This window comes from Ursus americanus, chromosome 30, assembly GCF_024610735.1.
Source record: "Ursus americanus isolate L20-20 chromosome 30, mUrsAme1.1.p, whole genome shotgun sequence".
NCBI lineage: Eukaryota > Metazoa > Chordata > Mammalia > Carnivora > Ursidae > Ursus > Ursus americanus.
In genome coordinates, this window is record NC_142156.1 from 9,450,165 (window position 1) to 9,472,270 (window position 22,106).

At 37.9% G+C, this 22,106-nt stretch overlaps 2 protein-coding genes across 3 annotated transcripts in view; both read left to right on the forward strand.

The window, feature by feature from the left end:
* The window catches only part of SPPL3 (signal peptide peptidase like 3), a 139,863-nt gene that overhangs the window by 98,663 nt on the left and 19,094 nt on the right, over positions 1 to 22,106 (forward strand). For both annotated transcript variants that reach the window (XM_087857273.1, XM_087857274.1), the window contains exon 3: positions 18,196 to 18,284. In XM_087857273.1, the coding sequence (XP_087713399.1) occupies positions 18,196 to 18,284 (89 nt within the window). The remainder of the gene's footprint in view (positions 1 to 18,195; positions 18,285 to 22,106) is intronic.
* On the forward strand, positions 1,770 to 17,108 carry LOC123788269 (thymosin beta-4-like). The gene has a single exon (XM_087857275.1). The coding sequence runs from the start codon at positions 12,947 to 12,949 to the stop codon at positions 13,073 to 13,075; it is 129 nt and encodes a 42-aa protein (XP_087713401.1). The 5' UTR covers positions 1,770 to 12,946; the 3' UTR covers positions 13,076 to 17,108.

Consider the following 22,106-nt stretch of genomic DNA (forward strand, 5'->3'; position numbering starts at 1 on the left):
TGGGAAGTGTTTTCTCCTCTTTTATTTTCCTGAAAAGATTGTGTTAGAATTATTTCTTCTTTAAATATTTTTTAGAGTTTACCTGTGTAAAGCCAGGCTTTCCTTTGTGGGAAGCTTTTTTTTGGTTTTTTTTTTTCCTACTTGGTTCACTACTTTATTCCTTTTTCTTTTTCTTTTCTTTACCTTTTTTTTTTTTCCTAAGATTTTATTTATTTCTTTATTTGACAGAGACAGTGAGAGAGAGACAAGGAGGGGAGCGGCAGAGGGAGAGGACAAGAAGGCTCTCCACTGAGCAGGGAGCCCGATGCGGGGCTCCATCCCAGGACCCTGGGATCATGACCTGAGCTGAAGGCAGATGCTTAACTGACTTGAGCCACCCAGGCATCCCACTTTTTTTTTTTTTTTTTAAGTATTAGTAGGAGTTGTTTTTTTTAACAGCTTTATTGAGATATACATAGTATAAAATTCTCCTGTGTAAAGTGCACAATTCAGTGGGTTTAATATATTTACAAAATTGTGCAACTATCACCAATTTTAGAACAATTTTATCATCCCAAAGGAAACATGGAACCCATTAGCAGTCATTCCCCTTTGCCCTTTCCCTTGCTCTAGGCAACCACTATTCTATTTTCTGTCTCTATATAGATTTGCGTATTCTGGAAATTTCCATTTAAGTAGAATCATGCAATACATGGCCTTTTGTGACTGGCTTCTTTCACTTAGCATAATGTTTTTAAAGTTTATTCATGTTGTAGCATGTGTCAGTACTTCATTCCTTTTTATTGCCCAGTATCTTGTTTATCCACGCAGCAGTTGATAGACATTCAGATTGTTTCCACATTTGGGCTGCTGTGAACATTGATGTACAAGTTTGTGTGGGAACATAAGTTTTCATTTCTCTTGAGTAGATACCTAGGACTGGAATTGCAGGGTCATATGGCAACTATTTTTAACATTCTGAGAAACTGCCACTGTTTTTCAGAGCACCTGCATCATTTTGCATTCCTACTGGCAATGTATAAGGGTTCCAATTTCTGTTGTTATCTGTCTTTTGATTATAGATACTGTATTCTGTTTTGGTGACTATGAAGAGGTATCACTGTGGTTTTGCTTTGCATTTCCTTAGTGACTAGTGATGTGTCCAGCATCTTTTCTTGTGCTTATTTACCATATGTGTGTCTTCTTTAGTGAAGTGTCTATTTATCTTTTGCCCATTTTAAAATTGTATCACCGTCTTATTGTTGTTCTGAGAATTCTTTATATATTATGGGTACAAGTCCTTTATCGGATAAATGCTTGCAAAGAGTTTCTCTTAAGCGGTGGGTCTGTCTTTTCACTTTGTTTGTTTACCATTTCTATATTTTCCTAATAGATTGAGATAAAATGTCACTCTTTAGCAACGATTTTTGTCATAAAAGTCTTATGTTGTCTGATGTTAGTATAACCATTCCAGCTCTCTTAATTACCAGTTTTATTTCTTCTTCTAAGTCTGCTTGGATTTTCTATTTCTTCGTGAGTCGGTTTTGGTAATCTGTCTTTCTAGGATTTGTGCATCTTTTCTAAAAGATCTCATTGTTGACGTCAGTTTGTATTGTTCATGTATAATTCATTGAATTTTTATTGATTGGTAGTGAGTGATATTCCTTCTTTAATTTTTTATTGTAGTCATTGGATCTTCTGTCTTTTTTTCCTTGGTCAGTCTGGCTGAAGTCTTACCAATTTTGTTGATCTTTTCTAAGAAACAATTTTTGGTTTCACTAGTTTTTCTCCCCCCCCCCCCCCGCCCCATTTTCTGATTTCATTGATCTCCACTCTAATTTTTATTATTCCTTCCATTTGCTTGCTCTGGGTTTAGTTTGTGCTTCTTTTCCTAGTTCCTTAAGGTGGAAGCTGAAGTTATTGATTTGAAACCTTTCTTCTTTTTTAACATAGGCAATTAAAACTGCAAATTTCTCTCTAAGCATTGCTTTAACTGCATCCGATAAATTTTGTTATGTTTTATTTCATTTCATTCAATTCAAAATATTTTCTAACTTCCCTGGTGATTTTTTCTTTGACTCATGGGTTCTTTATAAGTGTGTTGCTTACTTTCCTACTATTTGGGAATATTTCAAAATTCTCTCTGTTGAAAGGAATTTTAAGAGCCTAATTCAATTCCATTGTGGTCAGAGACATACTTTTTATGATTTCAGTCCTTTTAAATTTATTGAGATTTGTTTTATGGCCTAGCATATGATCTGTCCTGAAGAATGTTCCATGTGCAATTGGAAAAATCAACAGAGGGTTGAGAGCAGGAAGTGACATAATCTGGTTTGTGTTTTAGAAAGATTGTTCTGGGTTCTGTATGAGAAATAGCTTGTTGGGTAAGAGGGAAAAGTGAAATAAGGGAAACTGGGAGAGTGTTGGCCTCGTACAGGCAAGAAATGATGATGGCTTTAACTAGGCTAATTGTGGTGGAGTGAAATATAAGTGGATTTAGGACAGGATTTCTGATAGAATGGATAGTGTGTGTGAGAGAGAGGAGTCAAGGAAGACTCCAAGGTTTATGGCCTAAACCACTGGATCCAGTGATGATGGCATTGCTGAGATGGAAAGCTCTATCAAAGAAGCAGACTTTTCATGGAAACATGATATTTACAAAGCAGATACGATTCGTCAAGAGACTGATGATGGTTCTGTTTCTCTTCCCACTGTTTAATTTGGGGCAAGAAACTTAACCTCTGTAGACCCCTGTCTGGAAAATTGTTATTGGATTAATTAGGAGTATTACTCTGATTTATAATGATACTAGTGTCATTTATTCTGACTTGTAGCACTCTCTCTTTAAGCTTTCCAGAGGGAGTTGTAAGTATATTTTAGTAGTGCTTAACCAAATATATTTTTACAATAAAGTTTCACATCTTTTTCTGAGTATTTAGTAAACAACCAATATTGCAATTAGTGCTTTGGTAGGTCAAAACTTGCCAAATACTGGCAGTTTTATGTAGTTCAACCTGATAGATTCTTTTTACACGTTGGCCTAGGGTAGATTCTTTTTACTCATTGACCTAGGATCATGTAGGGGTTTTATAATGCCTCTTCTCAAAAATATCTCTTTGTGATAACAGAAGTGAAAATTGAAGTAGGTAAAACTCGTAGCAGTGAGGTAAAACTAGTAGCAAAGTAATTTCCTTAATTCTTGCTTTCACATAAACATGGGATAGCTGGATGAGGAACTGGCTTGTGACTTATTTGGACATAGATTCCTTGATGAAAATATTTACAGAGTTCATCATTGAGGCATTGCCAGTTGGATACCCTGTGGGTTCTGAATGATGCTTCCTAGTCTACATGCTATCTGACTCCTACCATTTGGGTTTTCTACAGTTGAGATGCTTTTTAATTGTGAGTTGACTTCTGTTACTTAACTGTGAGAGAGTTGTGTGGAGATGTATGATTTTTGTTGGCTGTTATAATCTTTTTACTGTGACATTGACTGAATTAAAAAATGTGATGAAGATGAAGAAAACAGCTAATATTTTACTGAGCATTTATGTGACAGGTATGACGCTAAGTGCTTTACATAAAGTCTCATTTAATCCTTATATTAATTCAACAAGATAGATATTGTTAGTCTCATTTTACAAATGAGGAAACTGGGCCCAGAAATGTTAAGTAGTCAAGCGTAATAAGTGATGGAACTGGGATTCCATACTGCTGGCTGTTGAGAACAATAACAAAATTTCAAATCTGAACCAAATAAATTGATCTGGTAGTAACTCAGCAGGAATGAGAAGCCTTCTTATAAGCCTCTTTTGGTGAATTTTTTTCTTCAGCAGTGGTCTTCAGGCCTTATTGTGCATAAAAATCACCTGGGAAAGATTGCTTCATTAGGCTTAGGATGGGGACCCAACAGCCGAGCCTGTTCAAGTAGCCTGTGTGACACACTTTGGCCAGACTCTTTCCTGACTTTCTAAGTCGTTAGTTCTTAATTGCTGGTAGCATTTTCAAGGCCCATTCATTGATACGCTGTTTACCCTTGACAAATCTATTTGAAACTCTCCTGAAGTTCTCAGAGTTTTTCCCTTTTGCTAAAAAGAAAAATTTCCCCTCCAGTCTTACTCTTTTTTTTAAAAAAAGATTTTATTTATTTTAGAGAGAGCATGCTAGAGAGAGAGAGCGCGTGCAACCACAAGTAGTGGGGAGGGGCAGAGGCAGAGGCAGAGGGAGAGGAGAGGGAGAAGCAGAATCCGGCAGAGCAGGGAGCCCAATGCGAGGCTTTATCCCAGGACCCTGGGATCATGACCTGAGCCAAAGGCAGATGAATAACCAGTTGAGCCTACCAGGCGCCCCTCCAGTCTTTATTCTTGAGCTGTCCTTGATGGTTTACCACCACCTACTTCTGAAATTTTCTCCATTAGCTTCCATGATTCACTTTTCATGGCACCCTCCATTTAGGACATGCACAAAAAATGTTCCTGAACTTAAATAGAGCTGTTTGTATTGCTCCCCCGCCCCAGCTACCCAGTCAAATATGTTCATATCTCCTCTGAGACCATAAGAATATATTATTTGCTCATTTAAATTATCACGTTATTTATTCAAAGCCATGAAAACATGGGGAATATCATAAAATACAGGATAAAAGATTTGTGAACTGTACGAGTTATTTCTCACCAGGCTTTCATGTATTTAAGTACATAGAAGGAAGGACTATGCCGTGTAAGACTGGATTCTAAACGCCAAAGCAAACCCTCGATTTAGGAACCCGTATGTTTGCCACCCCTTAGCTGAGCTTTGCTGGGTTCCCTACATTATTTAAACTGACACCTGTCTCTCCTTGGTCTTTCCAGTTGCTCAGAAAAAAACAGCATAATTACTCATAAATCAGTATGTCCCCCGAAGAGTTTGACAAACTATAGAAGAGCATTAACAGAAGCAGAGAGAACAAACTTCCAACCACAGCTCATTACTGACAAGATACTTGAATTCTGTCCCGTCAGGAATCAGAGACAAAAAAAAATAACAGATTTGAAATAGATCTAAAACAAAACAAAAGGAAGATATACTTTATATCCTGTCTTTCTAAGTAGAACGATAGATAATTATTTAATATATATTTATAATCCATTTATAAAGTTGCTATATGAAGGAAGAACGGAACTTCTGTAACTGTAGGGTAACTGCTACCTTTTTTAAGACAAGCACTTACCTGTGCTTTCTTTAATGGCAAAGGCAGTTTACTTGCTTATACCCAAACCTGCTCTAGGAAGACAGTGTCATCAAGTTAATGAGACTGCAGAGAGTATAAGAAATGCACTCTCTATGATTGTGTTGCCCTTCACGCTAAATGTGTATCATTGTAAAGTCAAGTTAATAGAAACAGGTTAATAGAAACAAATTCCATCGTGGTCCACAGTGTCATGACGTGTGTTGATCACACAGTGGTGCGGTGTGCAACGTGTTATCTTTTGAACCGCTCGTTGCCACCTCATAACCTGTCCCACCTTCAGAAAACATCATATACAGAAATCTGAATTTATTAGGGAATGTACATTGTAATGTATATGGACAAGTTCCTTGATATATTTAAGTTTCTTCAACTTTTTTTTTTTAAAGATTTTATTTATTTATTCGACAGAGACAGAGACAGCCAGCGAGAGAGGGAACACAGGGGGAGTGGGAGAGGAAGAAGCAGGCTCCCAGCGGAGGAGCCTGATGTGGGGCTCGATCCCATCACGCCGGGATCACGCCCTGAGCCGAAGGCAGACGCTTAACCGCTGTGCCACTCAGGTGCCCCTCTTCAACTATTTTTAAAATGTCCCATTTGTGGGGTGCCTGGGTGGCTCTGTCGTTAAGTGTCTGACTTCAGCTCAGGGCGTGAGTGATCCCAGGGTTCTGGGATCGAGCCCCACATCGGGCTTCTCTGCTGGGAGCCTGCTTCCTCCTCTCCCACTCCTCCTGCTTGTGTTTCCTCTCTCGCTGGCTGTCTCTCTCTGTCAAATAAATAAATAAAATTTTTAAAAAAATAAAAAATGCTCCATTTATAAAAAAAAAAAAACCACTGAATTTTCTAGGAGCACACATTTAGCTTAAATCCAATTCAACCATGTAGTGTTTACCTTGACCAAGTGAATTCCCCTCTTCATCGCACCTGCTCCTAATATTAGAATGATCAAAAAACATGGTATTCTTAAAATAAAATATTAAGATAAAAAATTCCAATTTGCCTCTCTTCTCCAGTACTCACAGTGTACTACATTACCAGAATTCAAATGAATGAACAAGTTTAACTCAGTAAATTTGTTCTTAGCTCCATTTTGCTTCCTGCAATTGTTTATTTCTGCTCTGCCCTATTCAAAAGGATTTCAGACCATTTGCTGGAGTTTTCCAGCTTGTGATGAGATAAGGTAAATTGGGGCCAAGGAAAGAAAAAATATGGGTGGAGACAGAGAGCCAAAAATAATTCTAAAAATGCAAACCATATTGGCCAATACCTTTACTACTGGTGGTCCACAAATAGCACAGTAAGCTTTCTAGCAGCCAAGTTTCAGAAGAAAAAAAGGAATTAAAAACTTTATAGTGCCCTTGAATAAAACGAACACAGTTCAGGTGAATTAGAACTGTTGTTGGTCTTCAGATCAGACAGACCTTTATCCCCAAGATCCTCAAAAAGAGGATACAACTTTGAGTTTCATAGCATTTCATAATAAGCATTCAAATGTTTGTTGAATGAATTACAGTACCCTTCAAAATCAGATAGTGAAGGTCATTTCATGAAATACATTTCAGCAAAAGTAATTTTGCCAAAATTAGAGGCACACAGCCAGCAGCAGAAAGTTGTGGTCCGGACTGCTGGCTTACTCTGGTCTAACCTTGTATTTTAGAATATCTAGAGAAATGAATGGGTTGTTCGTTCTTCAGGTGATTATTCCTGAATATTGATCTCTTGATAAATGTTGGCAGCAGTCCAGACATGTATTCTGTTGCCAGCTGAATACAGACCTCTTTGTCTTAACAGTGCTCAGAGCACATTTGTATTTTCATCAGAACTTAGGAATCTAAAAAGGCCTAATGATAAGCCCATATTTCCCCTTGTACTGGGCAGGCAGTGGAAATTCCCACAGACCTAGGACTTCCTCAGAAAATCCTTTATAATCCAGTCCAGTACATAAAGACATGAGTAGTTGATTTCCTAAAGTTCTGTTTCTTGCAGCTGAATTAGTTTTAGTCTGAAAAAATTTAGAGCAAATACAACCAGATTTCCACTTCACCCAAAATAAAATCATATTAAAGCACTCAGAGAACATTAAACCACTTCCTCATGTAGTTAGTGCCTGTGATATATTACTCGTGAAAGGTACATCAAAGTGACCCCAAAAGGCACACTTAGGATTTTCACTTATTCACTAATTTAAATTTGAAGAACATTGATCAGTTGTTCTTTCTTACACTAATTAGCTGGCAGGCTCAGTTGTCAGGTGAACCCTTCCCAATTCAAGATAAAACCATATCATCTGCTTATAAAAGGTTGATTGTTTTAATACTTCTCTGTAATAAGGCAGGATATATGCAGTTCATCCAAAAATGGTATCAGGTCAAGTTAACTCAAGGAGAAATACTGTGTAGTTTTTTGTTTTAATGAGAAAAAGTAGTATGTATTGATGTAAAAAGATGTCCTTGGAATACTAGTCAATGAAAAATTAATTTGTGAAATAATATTATATTAATCCTCATTTTTTAAAAAGGCAGTTGTATACCAAATGCATATATCCCTGGAGATAGGGATTTGGGGAGTCTGTTATTTTGTACCCTTTTCTACTGTTTGAGTTTTTTAGTAATCGTTATATTTTTTCAAAAAATACAAGTTTTAGTTTGTTTTGGAAGGGTTTGATACTATAACCAAGGCAGGGTGTATGTGAGAACCTTCATTTCCTTTACTGTATAGGAATAATAATGGAGCATCTTCATATTAGTTTGCTACAACTGCCATAACAAAGTAACACAGACTAGCTAACTTTAAAAACAGGAATTTATTTCAGGAGGCCAGAAGTCCAAGATCAAGGTGTCAGCAGAGTTGGTTTCATTCTGACACAGTTTATAGGTTGCTGTCTTCACATATAGATGGTGCCTTTCACATGGTCTTCTCTCACATGTACGCATGTGCCTGGGGTCACTGTCTCTCTCTGTCTTAATCTCCTCCTTTTATAAAGATATCAGTCAAATTGGACTAGGGCCCACCCTCTCCACCCCCATTTTAATTTAATTACCTCTTTAAATGCTCTGTCTCCAAAAACAGTCAACATTACTAATTATAGTTATTCTGTGAAACAAACGAAATCCTTCCTGTAAAGCAGCCAACATAACGCCTGACAGGATAAGCTTAATAAAGGTTAATTATTACTATTATTTTAACGCTTAGGAAGTTTTCAGTTGCTTAGTCAGAAGACCATCTCTTTTACCTGGATTCTTAGTAGTGGGTTCTTCATGTAGGTTCTTTGCTAGCCTCAATGATTAGAAATATGTTTGCCTCCTACAGCTTTGACCCATAACTATTTTCTGTTCAGTCATAGTCAATGACTAGACAACTAAAAGTAGCAAATAATATGCTATAATTTAGATGGCTTTTTCCGCAATGGTAGGTGGTTGTCTGTGATGAAACAGCCACAGCTCAGGTCTTCCTGTGAATGTTTAAACATTGATATCAGTAGCCCAGACTTGCTGTTGAGCAAATAGCCAAGATACAGTTTGTCTAGAATGTCTAGGGATAATACTGTGATGAATTAATGTGTGTTAGTGTATAGTAATAATGAGATTGTGATGGCAGGGGATGGGGGGGACGTAGTTAAAGATAGTCTTTTATGAAGATGGAACAAACTCTTCTAGGTTCAGCCAAGCAATTTCAAGTCTGTAGAGTTAATAAAGATTACCAAGTAAGGAGGGATAAAGGCCCATAATTCTTCTCAGGAGGCAGCAAAGACTTTATTTAAACAGCTTAAGTTGGCTGTCACTTGTGCACTGTGGGTAACTGTACTGGACCCCAGTCACAGTGGCCCGGAATCTGCTAAACCTAGGTTGTCTATTGATCTTGTTTTGTAAAGCTACAATACGTGACTCTTCCTGTTTGAGCAAATATGTGGGGCCCCACGACCTCATTTAACCAGATTTCTGTTTTGTGTAGTAGTGACCCGTGGTCTGATGATCAGGCAGTGCTTGATTTTAGTTATGCTGCTTTGTGGCAATAAGAAATTCAAAGTAAGCTTCAAATTACATAACATGCTTGCTTACCACTCCACCCACCTCAGTACCTCATTAGTCTATCTAAAGCTTTCATGTCCCTGCCACAGCTCTTACCAAACTAGGTTCTAAGAAAATGTTACAGATAAAACTGATTTTAAGCTAATCACAACCTACTGGTATTTGAAAAGAAGGGGAGTCTTTGCCTTAAAACAGCCAGGAAAGAGTCTTAAATAGTCCTTAGTTAATAACAAATTGAACTGTAGTTAGGTATCACCCCTGATACTGTGCTGAGACAGTACTCTCAGCAACCAGTCTTATTTACCCAGTGTTAAGACAGAGGCTCTGTAACAGCTGTGCCTAGGGTCAAACCAGAGATGACTGGAACTTTCCAGTTCAGACATCAATATAATGGCCAGCAGAAAGCATAGGAAAAGCTAACAATGTGTAATAGCCCGTCCCAGTGGTTGAGATGTGGGTTAACAATTTCTGTAAATGTACCCTGCTGTCTCCAAGATTTTAAGAAGCAGAGTAGGCATAACAAATGTTGTCGTCGTCGTCATTGTTGTTATTCCATTCATAAGTGAAATTGAAAAATGCAATTTAGGGGGCGCCTGGGTAGCGCAGTCGTTAAAGCGTCTGCCTTCAGCTCAGGGCGTGATCCCGGCGTACCGGGATCGAGTCCCACATCAGGCTCCTCCGCTGGGAGCCTGCTTCTTCCTCTCCCACTCCCCCTGCTGTGTTCCCTCTCTCGCTGGCTGTCTCTCTGTCACATAAATAAATAAAATCTTTAAAAAAAAAAAAAAAAAAGAAAAGAAAAATGCAATTTAAATTGATACAGGTCTTTTCCCAAGCATGCCCACAGGGAAGAAGTCGTCATATTCCCAGGGGTCCAGATAGGTCGTCATTAATTACATCACCAGTCTTAGAGTTCAGCTCTCCACAAATGGTTAGCTCTTCCACGAGAAACATGAATTAAAGTTTAAAAACCATAGAAATGAAACTGTGTACTGAAAACTAGGACAGGTGTCTTTGAGAAATATTTGCAAAACATTGTGTCTAGTCTGTTGTGGAACTAATCAGAGTTGACAGGGTAGAGGTTGTCCCAGGAGCCAGTCACTATAGTAATGACTAGGGTTGACTGAGGTGAGAACAGCTGGTGCACTTTCTAATCTCTGTTAAAGTGTCTTCCTCTGATTGCTGGAGAAATAGAAGTCCCCAATATTAGATATGAGAAGATGAATGTTCTAAAATACAGGGCTTTTTTGGGGGGGAGGGGGACACATCAGAGTCCTGATCATATTCAGAAGAGTAGTGTTAGGGGCGCCTGGGTGGCTCAGTCGTTAAGCGTCTGTCTTCAGCTCAGAGTGTGGTCCTGGAGTCCTGGGATCGAGCCCCACATCAGGCTCCTCTGCTGGGAGCCTGCTTCTTCCTCTCCCACTCCCCCTGCTGTGTTCTCTCTCTCGCTGGCTGTCTCTCTCTCTGTCAAATAAATAAATAAAATCTTAAAAAAAAAAAAATAGTGTTATCCATGTTTTAAAGGGTGTCTACCACATCTGTATAAATCTGTATAAATACCCATCCTTTGGAGAATCTGTCAGCCGTTAGGGCAGCCCTTCCAGTGCAACAGTTTGTTGAACAACTAATTAGCCAAGTTTATAGGGGACCAGAATATCAATACACCAAAGGCTTTTCTGGGCAGGTCACTAATTCTAACTGAAGACATAACCAGTTGTAGCCTTCTCCAGGACCAGTAACAGATAAGGGAGTTTTAGACAGTGGTTGATACAACATGAAGCCAAACAGCAGAGTCAAGCTATTGTAGTAAGGGTCACATTTCTTGGATCTAGCAGATTTGGAGTCCTAAGAATAGGAAACTATGAAGTGAAGAGTGTTATGAATAGGACCTGAGCCTCATAGTTTGGTTAAGAGTCCCTTCCAGGGGGGCGCCTGGGTGGCACAGCGGTTGAGCGTCTGCCTTCGGCTCAGGGCGTGATCCCAGCGTTCTGGGATCGAGCCCCACATCAGGCTCCTCCGCTATGAGCCTGCTTCTTCCTCTCCCACTCCCTCTGCTTGTGTTCCCTCTCTCGCTGGCTGTCTCTGTCTCTGTCAAATAAATAAATAAAATCTTTAAAAAAAAAAAAAAAGAGTCCCTTCCAGGAAGAATTCTGACCTCTCCAGGATAGCATCCTCTGTTCTCCTAAAGAGAGGGATAACAACAGTGTTCCAGTACCCCCCAAGGACTTATAAACAGTATGAATGAGAAATGAAAGGAGACCTCTCCTTCACTTCAAAATCTGCTCAGTTTGGACCTGAATATTTAAAAGAACTACCTAGAAGCACTTCTGCTTCCAGCCAAGATGGAGTAACAGGAACTAGATTTACCATCTCACCTGAAAAAATGATTTTCAGGAACACTGTTCATCAGACAACAGAGGACAGTAATCCTGAGAGATGGTAAACTATTTTTCTAGCTTTCTTAAGATAGTCCTCTGTGCCCCATTCACCCCCCCAAAAATTGAATTGATAGTAACAGAGAGTAGAATAGTAATACCAGAGGCTGGAGGGTTAGGAGAAAGGGGAGAGATTGAGCAAAGTGTACAAACTTTCAGGTATAAGATGAATAAGTTCTGGAGACCTAATATACATTGTGGTGACTATAGTTAATGTGTTTCTTTACTTAAAATTTGCTTAGAGAGTAGATCTCAGGTGTCCGACCATGAGAAAAAGAGGTAATTATGGGAGGCAACATGTTAGTTTTATTGTGGTAGTCATTTCACAGTGTATACATATATCAAAACATCATGTTGTATACCATAAATATGTACAATTTTTACTAGTCAAAAATAAATTTAAGAAAAAGGGAAAACATTAAAGACAGTTTCTAGGTAATGGTGCAGGGATAAACATCCCTCGCCTCAAGGAGTCAGAGCTGAGAGTCCAGGAAGCTTGAGGCAGCCAGAATTAATAGGACAGAGTATGAAAGACAAAAGCGCTTTAAAGACAGAAAACCCCAGAGATCTGCAGGTGCACCCCTTGAGCATTCATCAGAGTATTGATTGATCAGTGCATGCATGTGAGGAAATTACCTAAAGCCAAGGAAAGAATGTGAAAGGATTAGAAGAGTACCCACTCCCATCAGCCAGATTGGAAAACCTTATGACTCACGTGTCATTGGGTAGAGTATTCAGAAAGGTCTTGCCTCAGTTGGTAGAGAGTAATTACTCTAAATTGAGCACTGCCTAATAAGTTGTAAAAGCAATACCCGAACACATACTATGTCTAAGTAACTAGCAGCACCCCAGAACAAAGCTCAAGAAGATTTGTGGGAATATAAAAATATAAGATAGCCAATAGGAATATAAAAATATTGAGATGAAGTAAAACTCACAATGTCTGGCATACAAGCAGAGATGACCAGGCAGCAAAGAAGAAGGAAAATATGACCAATGTTCAGGAGAATAATCAATCAAAACCAACCCAGAACTGACACTTACGTTGGAATTAGCAGATAAGTATATCAAAACTGATATTATAAATTATATTCCATCTATACAAAAAGTTAGGTAGATACATGGAAGATATTCTAAAATACCCAAAATCAAGCCTTTGAAGGTGAAAACAACAACATCTGAGATCAAAAATACACTGAATAGGCCCTCAGTGGCAGCCACTGAGTGGCAACCAGACACTGCTTGCTCAGGCACCTCACTCTGCTTCCTCTGTAACCATGTCTCACAAAGCCGATATGGCTGAGATTGAGAAATTCAGTAAGTCAAAATTGAAGAAGATAGAAACGCAAGAGAAAAATTACTACCCTCAAAAGAAACAACCGAAGAAGCAAGCAGGCAAATGGTAATGAGGCATGTACTGCCAGTATGCACTGTACATTCCACAAGCATTGTGTATTTATTTTACTGCTTCTAGCTGTTTAACTTTACAACATGCAGAGTTTGGAGCAAGTTTAAATGACTGCTGCCCCTTTTCACATCAAAGAATTGAGGACTACTGACAACAAAGGTCATACACCTCTCTCATCTGCCTGTCTGGCCTGCAGAAAAGGAAAAGAACTTGCGTGCTGCTGAAGGAAGAAGCTGGGTGGGACAACAGTGAAATCTAGAGGAAAATCCAAGCGGTTCTAAGGTGTCCTGCAGGCTGTAAAATGCTGTTTAATCAATCAGAGTGTTATTTTTTTTTTGTTCAAATTATTTTAATTATTGGAATGCACAATTTTTTAAATATGTAAATAAAAAGTTTCGAAACCTGAAAAAAGTACACTGGATGGGATTAACAGCAATTAGACATTACAGAAGAAAGGATTAGTGAACTTGAAGGTACAGTGACAGAAAATATCCAAAATGAAATAAAGAGGGAAAAAATGTTCTTAGTGGAAAGAGTATCTTTGACCCATGAACATCAAAAAATAGCCCCCAAGGGGCTAATACATGGGAAGTCTATGCAAAAGAGAAGAAAGGGAAGGAAAGAAAAATCCTTGAAGAATTGATGGCCAAAATTTTTCCAAACTTGAAGAAAACTATAACCCACAGATCTAAGAAACTTAAACCCATAGCACACAAAACATGAAGAAAACTACTCCAGGGCACTCAAAAGCAGTCATAGAAAATCCAAAAAGGAGCCAGGGGTGGGTGGGGGTGGGCAGAAGAACATGTTAAATAGAGAGGCCCAAAGATGAGGATGAACACCAGATTTCTCACTGAAAATAATCTAAGTGAGAAGACACTGGCAAACAATGTTTCAAAAATGAAGGCAAAATAAATGTTTTCAGATACACAAAACCGCTTTGCCCTATAAGAAATGTGAAAGGAAGTACTTCAAGCAAATTAAAAATGGTACTGCTGGAAATCTGGATGTACACAAAGGAATAAAGATCACCAGAAATGGTAACAATATTGATAAGTATAAAAGGACTATTATTATTGAAAACTTTTTAGAATACAATTGTATAAGCAAAAAAAAACTGTATGTTGTACAGTTTATAGCATAACATGTAAAAGTAAAATGCATGGTAATGGTACAAAGGTTCAGAGTAATAAATGTGAACTGTTGTCAGGTTTTTATACTATACACAAAGTAGTATAATGTAACTTGAAGGTACACTGTTGGTTAAAGATGTTTACTATAAATGCTCAGTGACCACTAAAATAAAAGAACAATGAGTTACAGATAATAAGACAACAAAAGAGATAAAAGAGAATTATTTAAATACTCTGTTAATCCTGGGGCACCTGTGTGGCTCAGTCGGTTAAGTGGCTGACTCTTGATTTTGGCTCAGGTCATGATATCAGGGTCCTGGGATTGAGCCCCACATTGGCTTCATGCTCAGCAGTCTGCTTGAGGATTTCTCTTCCTCTCCTTCTGCTCCTCCCCCTGATTGTGCATGCGCACTCTCTCTCTCTCTCAAGTAAATAAATAAATCTTAAAAAAAAAAACTATTAATCCAAAAGAAGTCAGGTAAAGGGGAACAACAAAAAAATAGGACTAATAGCAACATGATAGTCTCAAACCTAATCACAATAGTAATCATGTTAAATGAAATTAGCCTAAACACTGCAATCAAAAGGCAGCAATTGTCAGAATGAATTAAAAAGCAAGATCCAATTACATGCAGCTTACAAGAAGTACATTAGAGATACAAAGTCAGAAAAAGATTTAAAGTAAGTTTGGGAAAAGATATGCCTTATATTCATCAAAAGAAAGCTAGAGTTAACTACATTAATATCAGACAAAGCAGCTTTCAGAGCAAGGAATGTTACTACATACAAGGTTATTTCATAATGATGAAAGGATCAATTAATCAACAAGACATAATAATCCTAAATGTTTATGCATCACATAAAAGATCTTCAAAATACATGAAGCAAAAACTGATATAGACTTCAAGGAGAAATGAAATAAATTCACAAATATAGCTGAAGATTTCAGTACCTCTCTCTTGGTACTTGATAAAACAAGTTGTCAGAAAATCAGTAAAGATATAGTGGCTTGAACAATATTCTCAACCACCTTGACCAGATATTTGTAGAACCCTCCTTCTGACAGGAGAATATGCATTCTTAGTGCACATGGGGCATTCACCACGATAGAACTTATTTTGGAACATAAAACAAGTCTCAGTAAGTGGATACAAGACGTAAAAACTATGATCTCTGATCTCTGTTAGTTAGCTGGGGCCGCCATAACAAAATACCACAGACTGGATGGCTTTAAACAACAGAAATTTATTTTTTCACAGTTCTGGAGGCTGGAAATCCAAGGTCAGGCTGCCAGCATGGGTGGGTTTTGGTGAGCACTCTTCCTGGTCTGCAGACAGCCGCTGTCTCGTTGCATGCTCTTACGGTTTTTCCTTTTCTCTGGTATCTCTTAGAAGGATACTAATTCCATCATGAGGGCCCTGCCATAACCTCAGCAGAATTACCTCCCAAAGACCCAGTCACCAAATACCATCATACTGGGAGTTAGGGCTTCAGCAAATGAACTTTCTTGGGGAAAGGTGGGGGAAGTGGATACAAACATTCAGTCTCTAACAGATCACAATTGAATCAAATTAGAAAACAATAACAGGAAGAGGTCTAGAAAATTCCCAGATACTTGAAAACAAAGATAACACTTCCCTGCATCAAAAAAGAAGGGAAAATGGAAAGTACTTTGAATTAAAAGATAGCAAAAACACCCTAATTATGGGATGCTGCTTAGGGGAGGAATTGGACCTCTAAATGCCTAAGTTAGAATAGAAGAAAAAGGTATCAATGATCTAAATTTTAACCTTAATAAACTAGGTGGGAGGAGAGCAAATTAAACCCAATTTAGTAAATATGCTTAAGTTAAGAATAAAGACCAAAGCCAAAATAAGTGAAGTATTTCCTCTAGAGAGAAGTATCTAGAGAAAAATGAGTGAAACCAAAAGCTGATTTTTAAAGACCAGTAAAAGTGACCTCTGGCTAGACTAATCAGGAAAAAGAGAAGCCATAAAACCAGTTATCAGGAATGAGAGAGGTGATATTACTAGAACCTACAGGTATTAAAACGATAATAAGGGACCACTATCAACAACTTCATGACAGTAAATTTGATGACTTAGATGAAATGGACCAATTCTTTGAAAGACACAGTCTGCTAACGTTCACTCAAGAAGAAATCAATAACCTGAATAGCCCTATATTTATTAAAGAAATTGAGAATGTCAGACTGTTTTCCAGAGTGTCTGCACCAATTTACATTCCCACCAGCAATGCCCTTGCTGACATTTGGTTATTATCTGATTTTTCTGGTTATGGCCATCCTCATGGGTATGAAGTGCTATGTCATTCTGTTTGGATTTGTCTTTTCCTGACAATTAATGATGTGGAAAAATCTTTTAGTATGCTTATTGGTGGTCATTTGCATATCTTTTTTTCATTTGCATATTTTCTTTGGAGAAGTATTTATTGAGATCCTTTGCTTATTGTTTAATTGGGTTGTCTTTTTATTATTGAATTGTAGGAGTTCTTATATGTTCTGAATACAAGGCCCTTATCAGACATGTAAGAGCAGATATTTTCTCCCATACTACAGGTTGGGACTTTTTTGATTGTGTTCTTTAAAGCACAGGATTTTTATGTTGATGAAGTCCACTTTATCAATTTTGGCTGTGTCTTTGGCATCATGTGTAAGAATCCACTGCCAGGGGCGCCTGGGTGGCTCAGTCATTAAGCATCTGCCTTCGGCTCAGGGCGTGATCCTGGCGTTCTGGGATCGAGCCCTACATCAGGCTTCTCCACTGGAAGCCTGCTTCTTCCTCTCCCACTCCCCCTGGTTGCGTTCCCTCTCTCGCTGGCTGTTTCTATCTCTGTCAAATGAGTAAACAAAATCTTAAAAAAAAAAAAAATAAAGAATCCACTGCCAAATCCAAGATCGTGAAGATCTATCCCTATGTTTCATCTAAGAGTTTTATAGTTTTAGCTCCTATATTATTTAAATTAATAAAAATTATATGTAGAATTCAGATCCTCATTGCACTCCCACATATTAAGTGCTAGTGTGGCTAATGTCTACCCAGTGCAGATACAGAATGCTTCCATCATTGCAGGAAGTTCTTTAGGACACAAACACTTTAAAGTAACGTAGTTGAAGATGAGCTAAGGACTTTTGGTTACTTTACCAAAAAAGAAAGAAATGAGTGAACTCACATACACAAAATTGTTTAGTAGTTAACAGAATGCAAAAATTAGAACAGAGATTGCATTGTTGGTTCCCCAGATGAACAATGACTCCCCTCGGGTCTTGACTTAGAAATCACACCAGTGAAGTCCTTCCCAACCTACCCTATTTAAAATTTAAAATTTCGTCTTTTCGTTTCCTGCATTTTCTCATTTGCTGTTACCATTAATATACATTTAACTTACTTTTCTTGTTTATTGTCGGTGTCCCCCCTCTTTGAATGTACAGCCCATGAAAGCCTGTTTTATGCGCTATTTATTGTCCCTCCGCTACAGAGAACAGTACTACATATAGAAGAAACTCAAGTACATGTTGTTGTTAAACGAAAGCTGACAAGGTGTAGAGAAGAAATGCTCTCATACACTGCTATCAGAGAATAAATTGGTACAACCTTGTTGGAAGCGGTTATGTAGTATGTTAAAGTCTCAAAATTGTGTTTGCCCTTTGACCTAACTTTTCTCATTCTAGGTGCTTATCATAAGGAAGTAATTACGGATGTGCACAGAGATAGCCTGGAAGATTCAGCCACAATGGAATGCTTTTATCTGCAGCCAGGAGAACTCTTGGACTGACATATTAGAAGGAATATAGATTATTTTTCAAAGTGTGGCAACAAGAACTGTTTTGCAGAGTTGTTCAAAAGAACCTTTCCTATCTTTCCTACTGCCTTAGCCTGTTAAAATATTATCTCACTACTGACTTTTCGGACCTACTTTCTTTCTTAAGCAAAATTAAAACTTGCCTATATAATTTTTTCCACAGGTCCCTTAATATGGACTTTGAAAATCAAGATAAGGAGAAAGACAACAGCAGTTCTTCTGGGTCTTTCAATGGCAACAGCACCAATAATAGTAAGGCATTTTATGTCAATTAACTTTAATACATGTAGTGGCCTTAATTAGATTCTTTCTATAACCCCAGTAAATTTACCAGGCTTAAGGATTTATATTTGGTTGTAATAAAATCTAATCTGTATTCATATAATTTGTAAAAATTCTTATGTTCTGAAACTAAACCAATGATTTCTTGTGTACTACTTTTAACTCATGCCTAAAAACTTACTGCTGAGAATATTTTCTTAAAAACAAGTAGAATAGTTAGGTATCTGCCTGCTTATGACTTCATTTAAATCCTTTGGTGAGGTTGATAATTTTGTAAGTGTTGATCACAAATTCATTCAGGGACTCTTTGAAGATAGTTACTTGAAGTGCTTGTGAAACTAAGTATTGTGTAACAGCCTCTTCTGATATTAAAGATTTTATAAAAATCCTTGCTTTATAAGAAATAGAAGTGTGCTAGATGGCAAATGTTTGGCAGCATTGTTTATAATGGCCAAAAAGTAGAAACACAACTCAGAGACCAATAAACTAGTTGATGGATAAACAGAATATGGCCTATCCGTACAGTGGCTTACTAGCCATCATTAAAGAGAATGAAGTACTGATGCATGCACATGCTACAACATATATGAACCTCAAAACATTATGTTAAGCCAGACAGGAAAGACTACATATTATTTGAGTCCACTTACATGAAATTTCCAAAAAGGCAAATAATGGAGAGACGGAAAGTGGATTCGTAGTTGCCTGGCAAGTATTGGACACTTAAGATGGGTAAATTTTGCCATATGTAAATTGTGCCTCAGTAGAGTTATAGAAATTTGGTGATGCTTATTATAAGCGGAATTGAATTATAAATAAGGAGACTTGATTCGATAATCAGGAGCTTGATACTGGGTTCCTACCATGCAATTTATTAGATACATCTATTTTAGATATTCTGTTAGATATTTTGAAAACAGCAAAAGCACAAGAGCTGTACCCAAGCTGTCACTAGGCAGTGTGACCAAAATACTTTGTAAGATGTTAATAAAGTGCTAAGACAGAGGTAGTAAATACCACTTCCTGTCCCTGGAACAGGAACTTTCTCTCACAGAACGTTACCAGAGCCTCAGAGTACTTCTGAAGGAGCATCTACTTTTAGTAGATCACAGTAAGCACTAGAGATGAACCCATTTGACATCGATGTACAAAGAGTAAAGAGAAAGGAAAGTCAGGGTGAGCCACATGGGTCAGTTTAACAAGGGACTCCCCTCCAGAGAAGATGAGTTTGACCTGAAATTTGAAACAGTGAACTTGGATTGCTGGAGAAGTCATTCTGGATGGGAAGAGCATATGATAACAGGCACAGAGCAGAGAATGAGCATGACTTACAGGACGGCCTCAAGTCACCACCTAATGGGGAGGAAATACTGAGGATCCAATATGAAGCTAGAATACTGATGAAGAATTATAGAAGTTAAATTGAAAAGAGATCACTCAGTTTTTCTAGTTCCTACCTGACCCGCCAAATTATACTTGCCTAGTTTTCACCCAGTTCAATGTGTTCGTTGTCCCCAGGAGGGGCATTACAAATACAGTACGTTAGAATCATTTAAATATAATGAATCTTTTTTTAAACTTATGACACAGATCCTTGTATGAGGTAAAATACCATACCAGTAACTTATGTGGAACCAGGTAAAACCCAGTGTCAATACCCGATTTTCAGGTTAAATGATTGCATAGCATTTATCTTCTATCAACATTTTAAGCCAAATCACTTTATACATTAGAAACTCCTTTACAAGTCCTGTGTTATGTAGCATATATGCAAATGATGTATTTAAACCAGATTATAAATCCATTATACATTGAATCACAGAAACCTAAGAGAAATGTACACTGTGTCTAAGTACAATTTTATCCTCAAATAAATGGTTAGGTCAGTCCATACAGTGGAAGGAAGTTACCTGGTGACATCAGTTTTCGTTTCTCACCACTGCCGTCTAAAAGGTAGTAGATGTTTGTTTAAGTGGTCGTTTTCTTAATTCTACCTCCTGTTGTGCTAAATTATCCTCACAAATGTATTTCCTCAGTGCCTCATTTGGGCCACGGATACCAGAAGGGATAGACACAGATTAGGGGAGAATGCAGTCCACTTGCACATAATCAGAAAAAAACACAATTAAAGAAATGGCCGTTGCAGTAGGGAAGGCCAGTACTTGATCATGCGGCATGACACCATTCCAGATTGAAGGGACAGCATGGAAAATGGGGTACATTGATCAAAATCAAAGAAATAATAACAGCCAGAAAGATGAACAGAGAAATATAAGAGATTGTGTAGGTGCTAAAGAGACTGAAGTCCAGAATGGTAACAATGTAGAAGAATTACGGGGAGGTTCTCAGGAAGGGAAGGTATGAATTTAGTGTTCAGATTTTGGCAAGAGTGTTCTGAACTGATTGAAGGAGAAAGTGTAAATAGGTAAAAGTTGTTTTTAAAGGTTGCAAAATTTAAAAAAAAAATTAAAAATAAAGGTTGCAGTTGCCTACTCCCCAAATAAATAAGAATGAAGGAATTTGTGAAGAAGACACAAAAATGAGTGACGTACGGTTACCTGAACAGCATGGGTGCTGCTCGCCATGTTGAGCAAAAGAAGCCAGACACACAAAAATATGTGCTACGTAATTCGATGTATGTAATAAGCTCAAAAAATAGGCAAAATAAATATTAGTATTTTAGGATGTGCACTTGAGTAGAAAACATATAAATTAGAGCAAAGAAGAAAGTATCATAAAAGCCAGGATAGTAGTTCCCTTTGGGGAAAAGAATAGGAACTGGAAGGGGCCTAAGAAAGATTTCTGGGCTTGGCAGGGTTGTTTCCTGACTTGGGTGGTATTAGCTGATTGAACTCTACATTTTTGTTTTATGTACTTTGCTGTATGCTTGTTGTGTTTTACAGTAAAAAGGGTTAGAAAGTGGGGAAGAGTGAGTGCTCTCCAGGTCCTCTTTGATTTTCCTGAACCTGGTTCTAAATCCTGTTTCATCCCTACATCTGACCCAAGAGACCTATATAGAGATTTTTCCTCCTGACATTTAATCCTTCGTTTAATCAGTATTAAGTGGGTTAAAAAAAAGGACAGCTCCCACCCTTACCCCCATTATCTGACATCTTGAAGTCCTTTACCAGGCTTCCCATGCAATTTATCTGAACTGTGAAGATTGTACAGTTTTTTTCAAGCCCTCATGTTACCTGCTGTGTAATGGGTGCTCAGTAAATAGTGAAAAGCATGCTTCTTTCATGGAGGTGCAAAATCAGTAACTGTCTTGATGATTATCAGTAATATGCTGGTGTATATTGTTCAGTATCTATTTCATGACCATATATTTAGCCTGTAGCCTTGTTCACTAAATGCTAAAAATTATTTCTCTACATAATTTTTTCCATCACATGCCGCGCGTGTGTGTGTGTGTGTGTGTGTGTGTGTGTGTGTGTGACTGCGACTGCCCTTCGTCTCTTTGTGCTCCAGCAGCTTCTTGCCACTTGTCCTAAAGTACCTTATCTCTAGGGTCCTCGAAGAGAAAACCAGGCCTATTTCTTATGTTAATTTTGGCTTTAAAGGGAATGCCAGTTGCATTTGAGGAACTCTTCCTAATTATGACAACTCGGTTTTGTTTTGCTTTGCTCTGTTTTGTTTTGTTCTGAAGTCACTGAAATTTGGCTGAAATTTCTAATTAGCTCCATCCCCTTCAGGACCATTATCTCCAGACCTTTAGGAAGTAAGGTGTTAAAATTGTGTACGTTTTTTTAGGTAGCGTATTGTCAGCAACTAAAGGAACTTCACTTGCCC

Coding starts and splice junctions, on each gene's coding strand:
- LOC123788269 (XM_087857275.1), top strand. CDS start 12,947: ATGTCTCACAAAGCCGATATGGCTGAGATTGAGAAATTCAGTAAGTCA.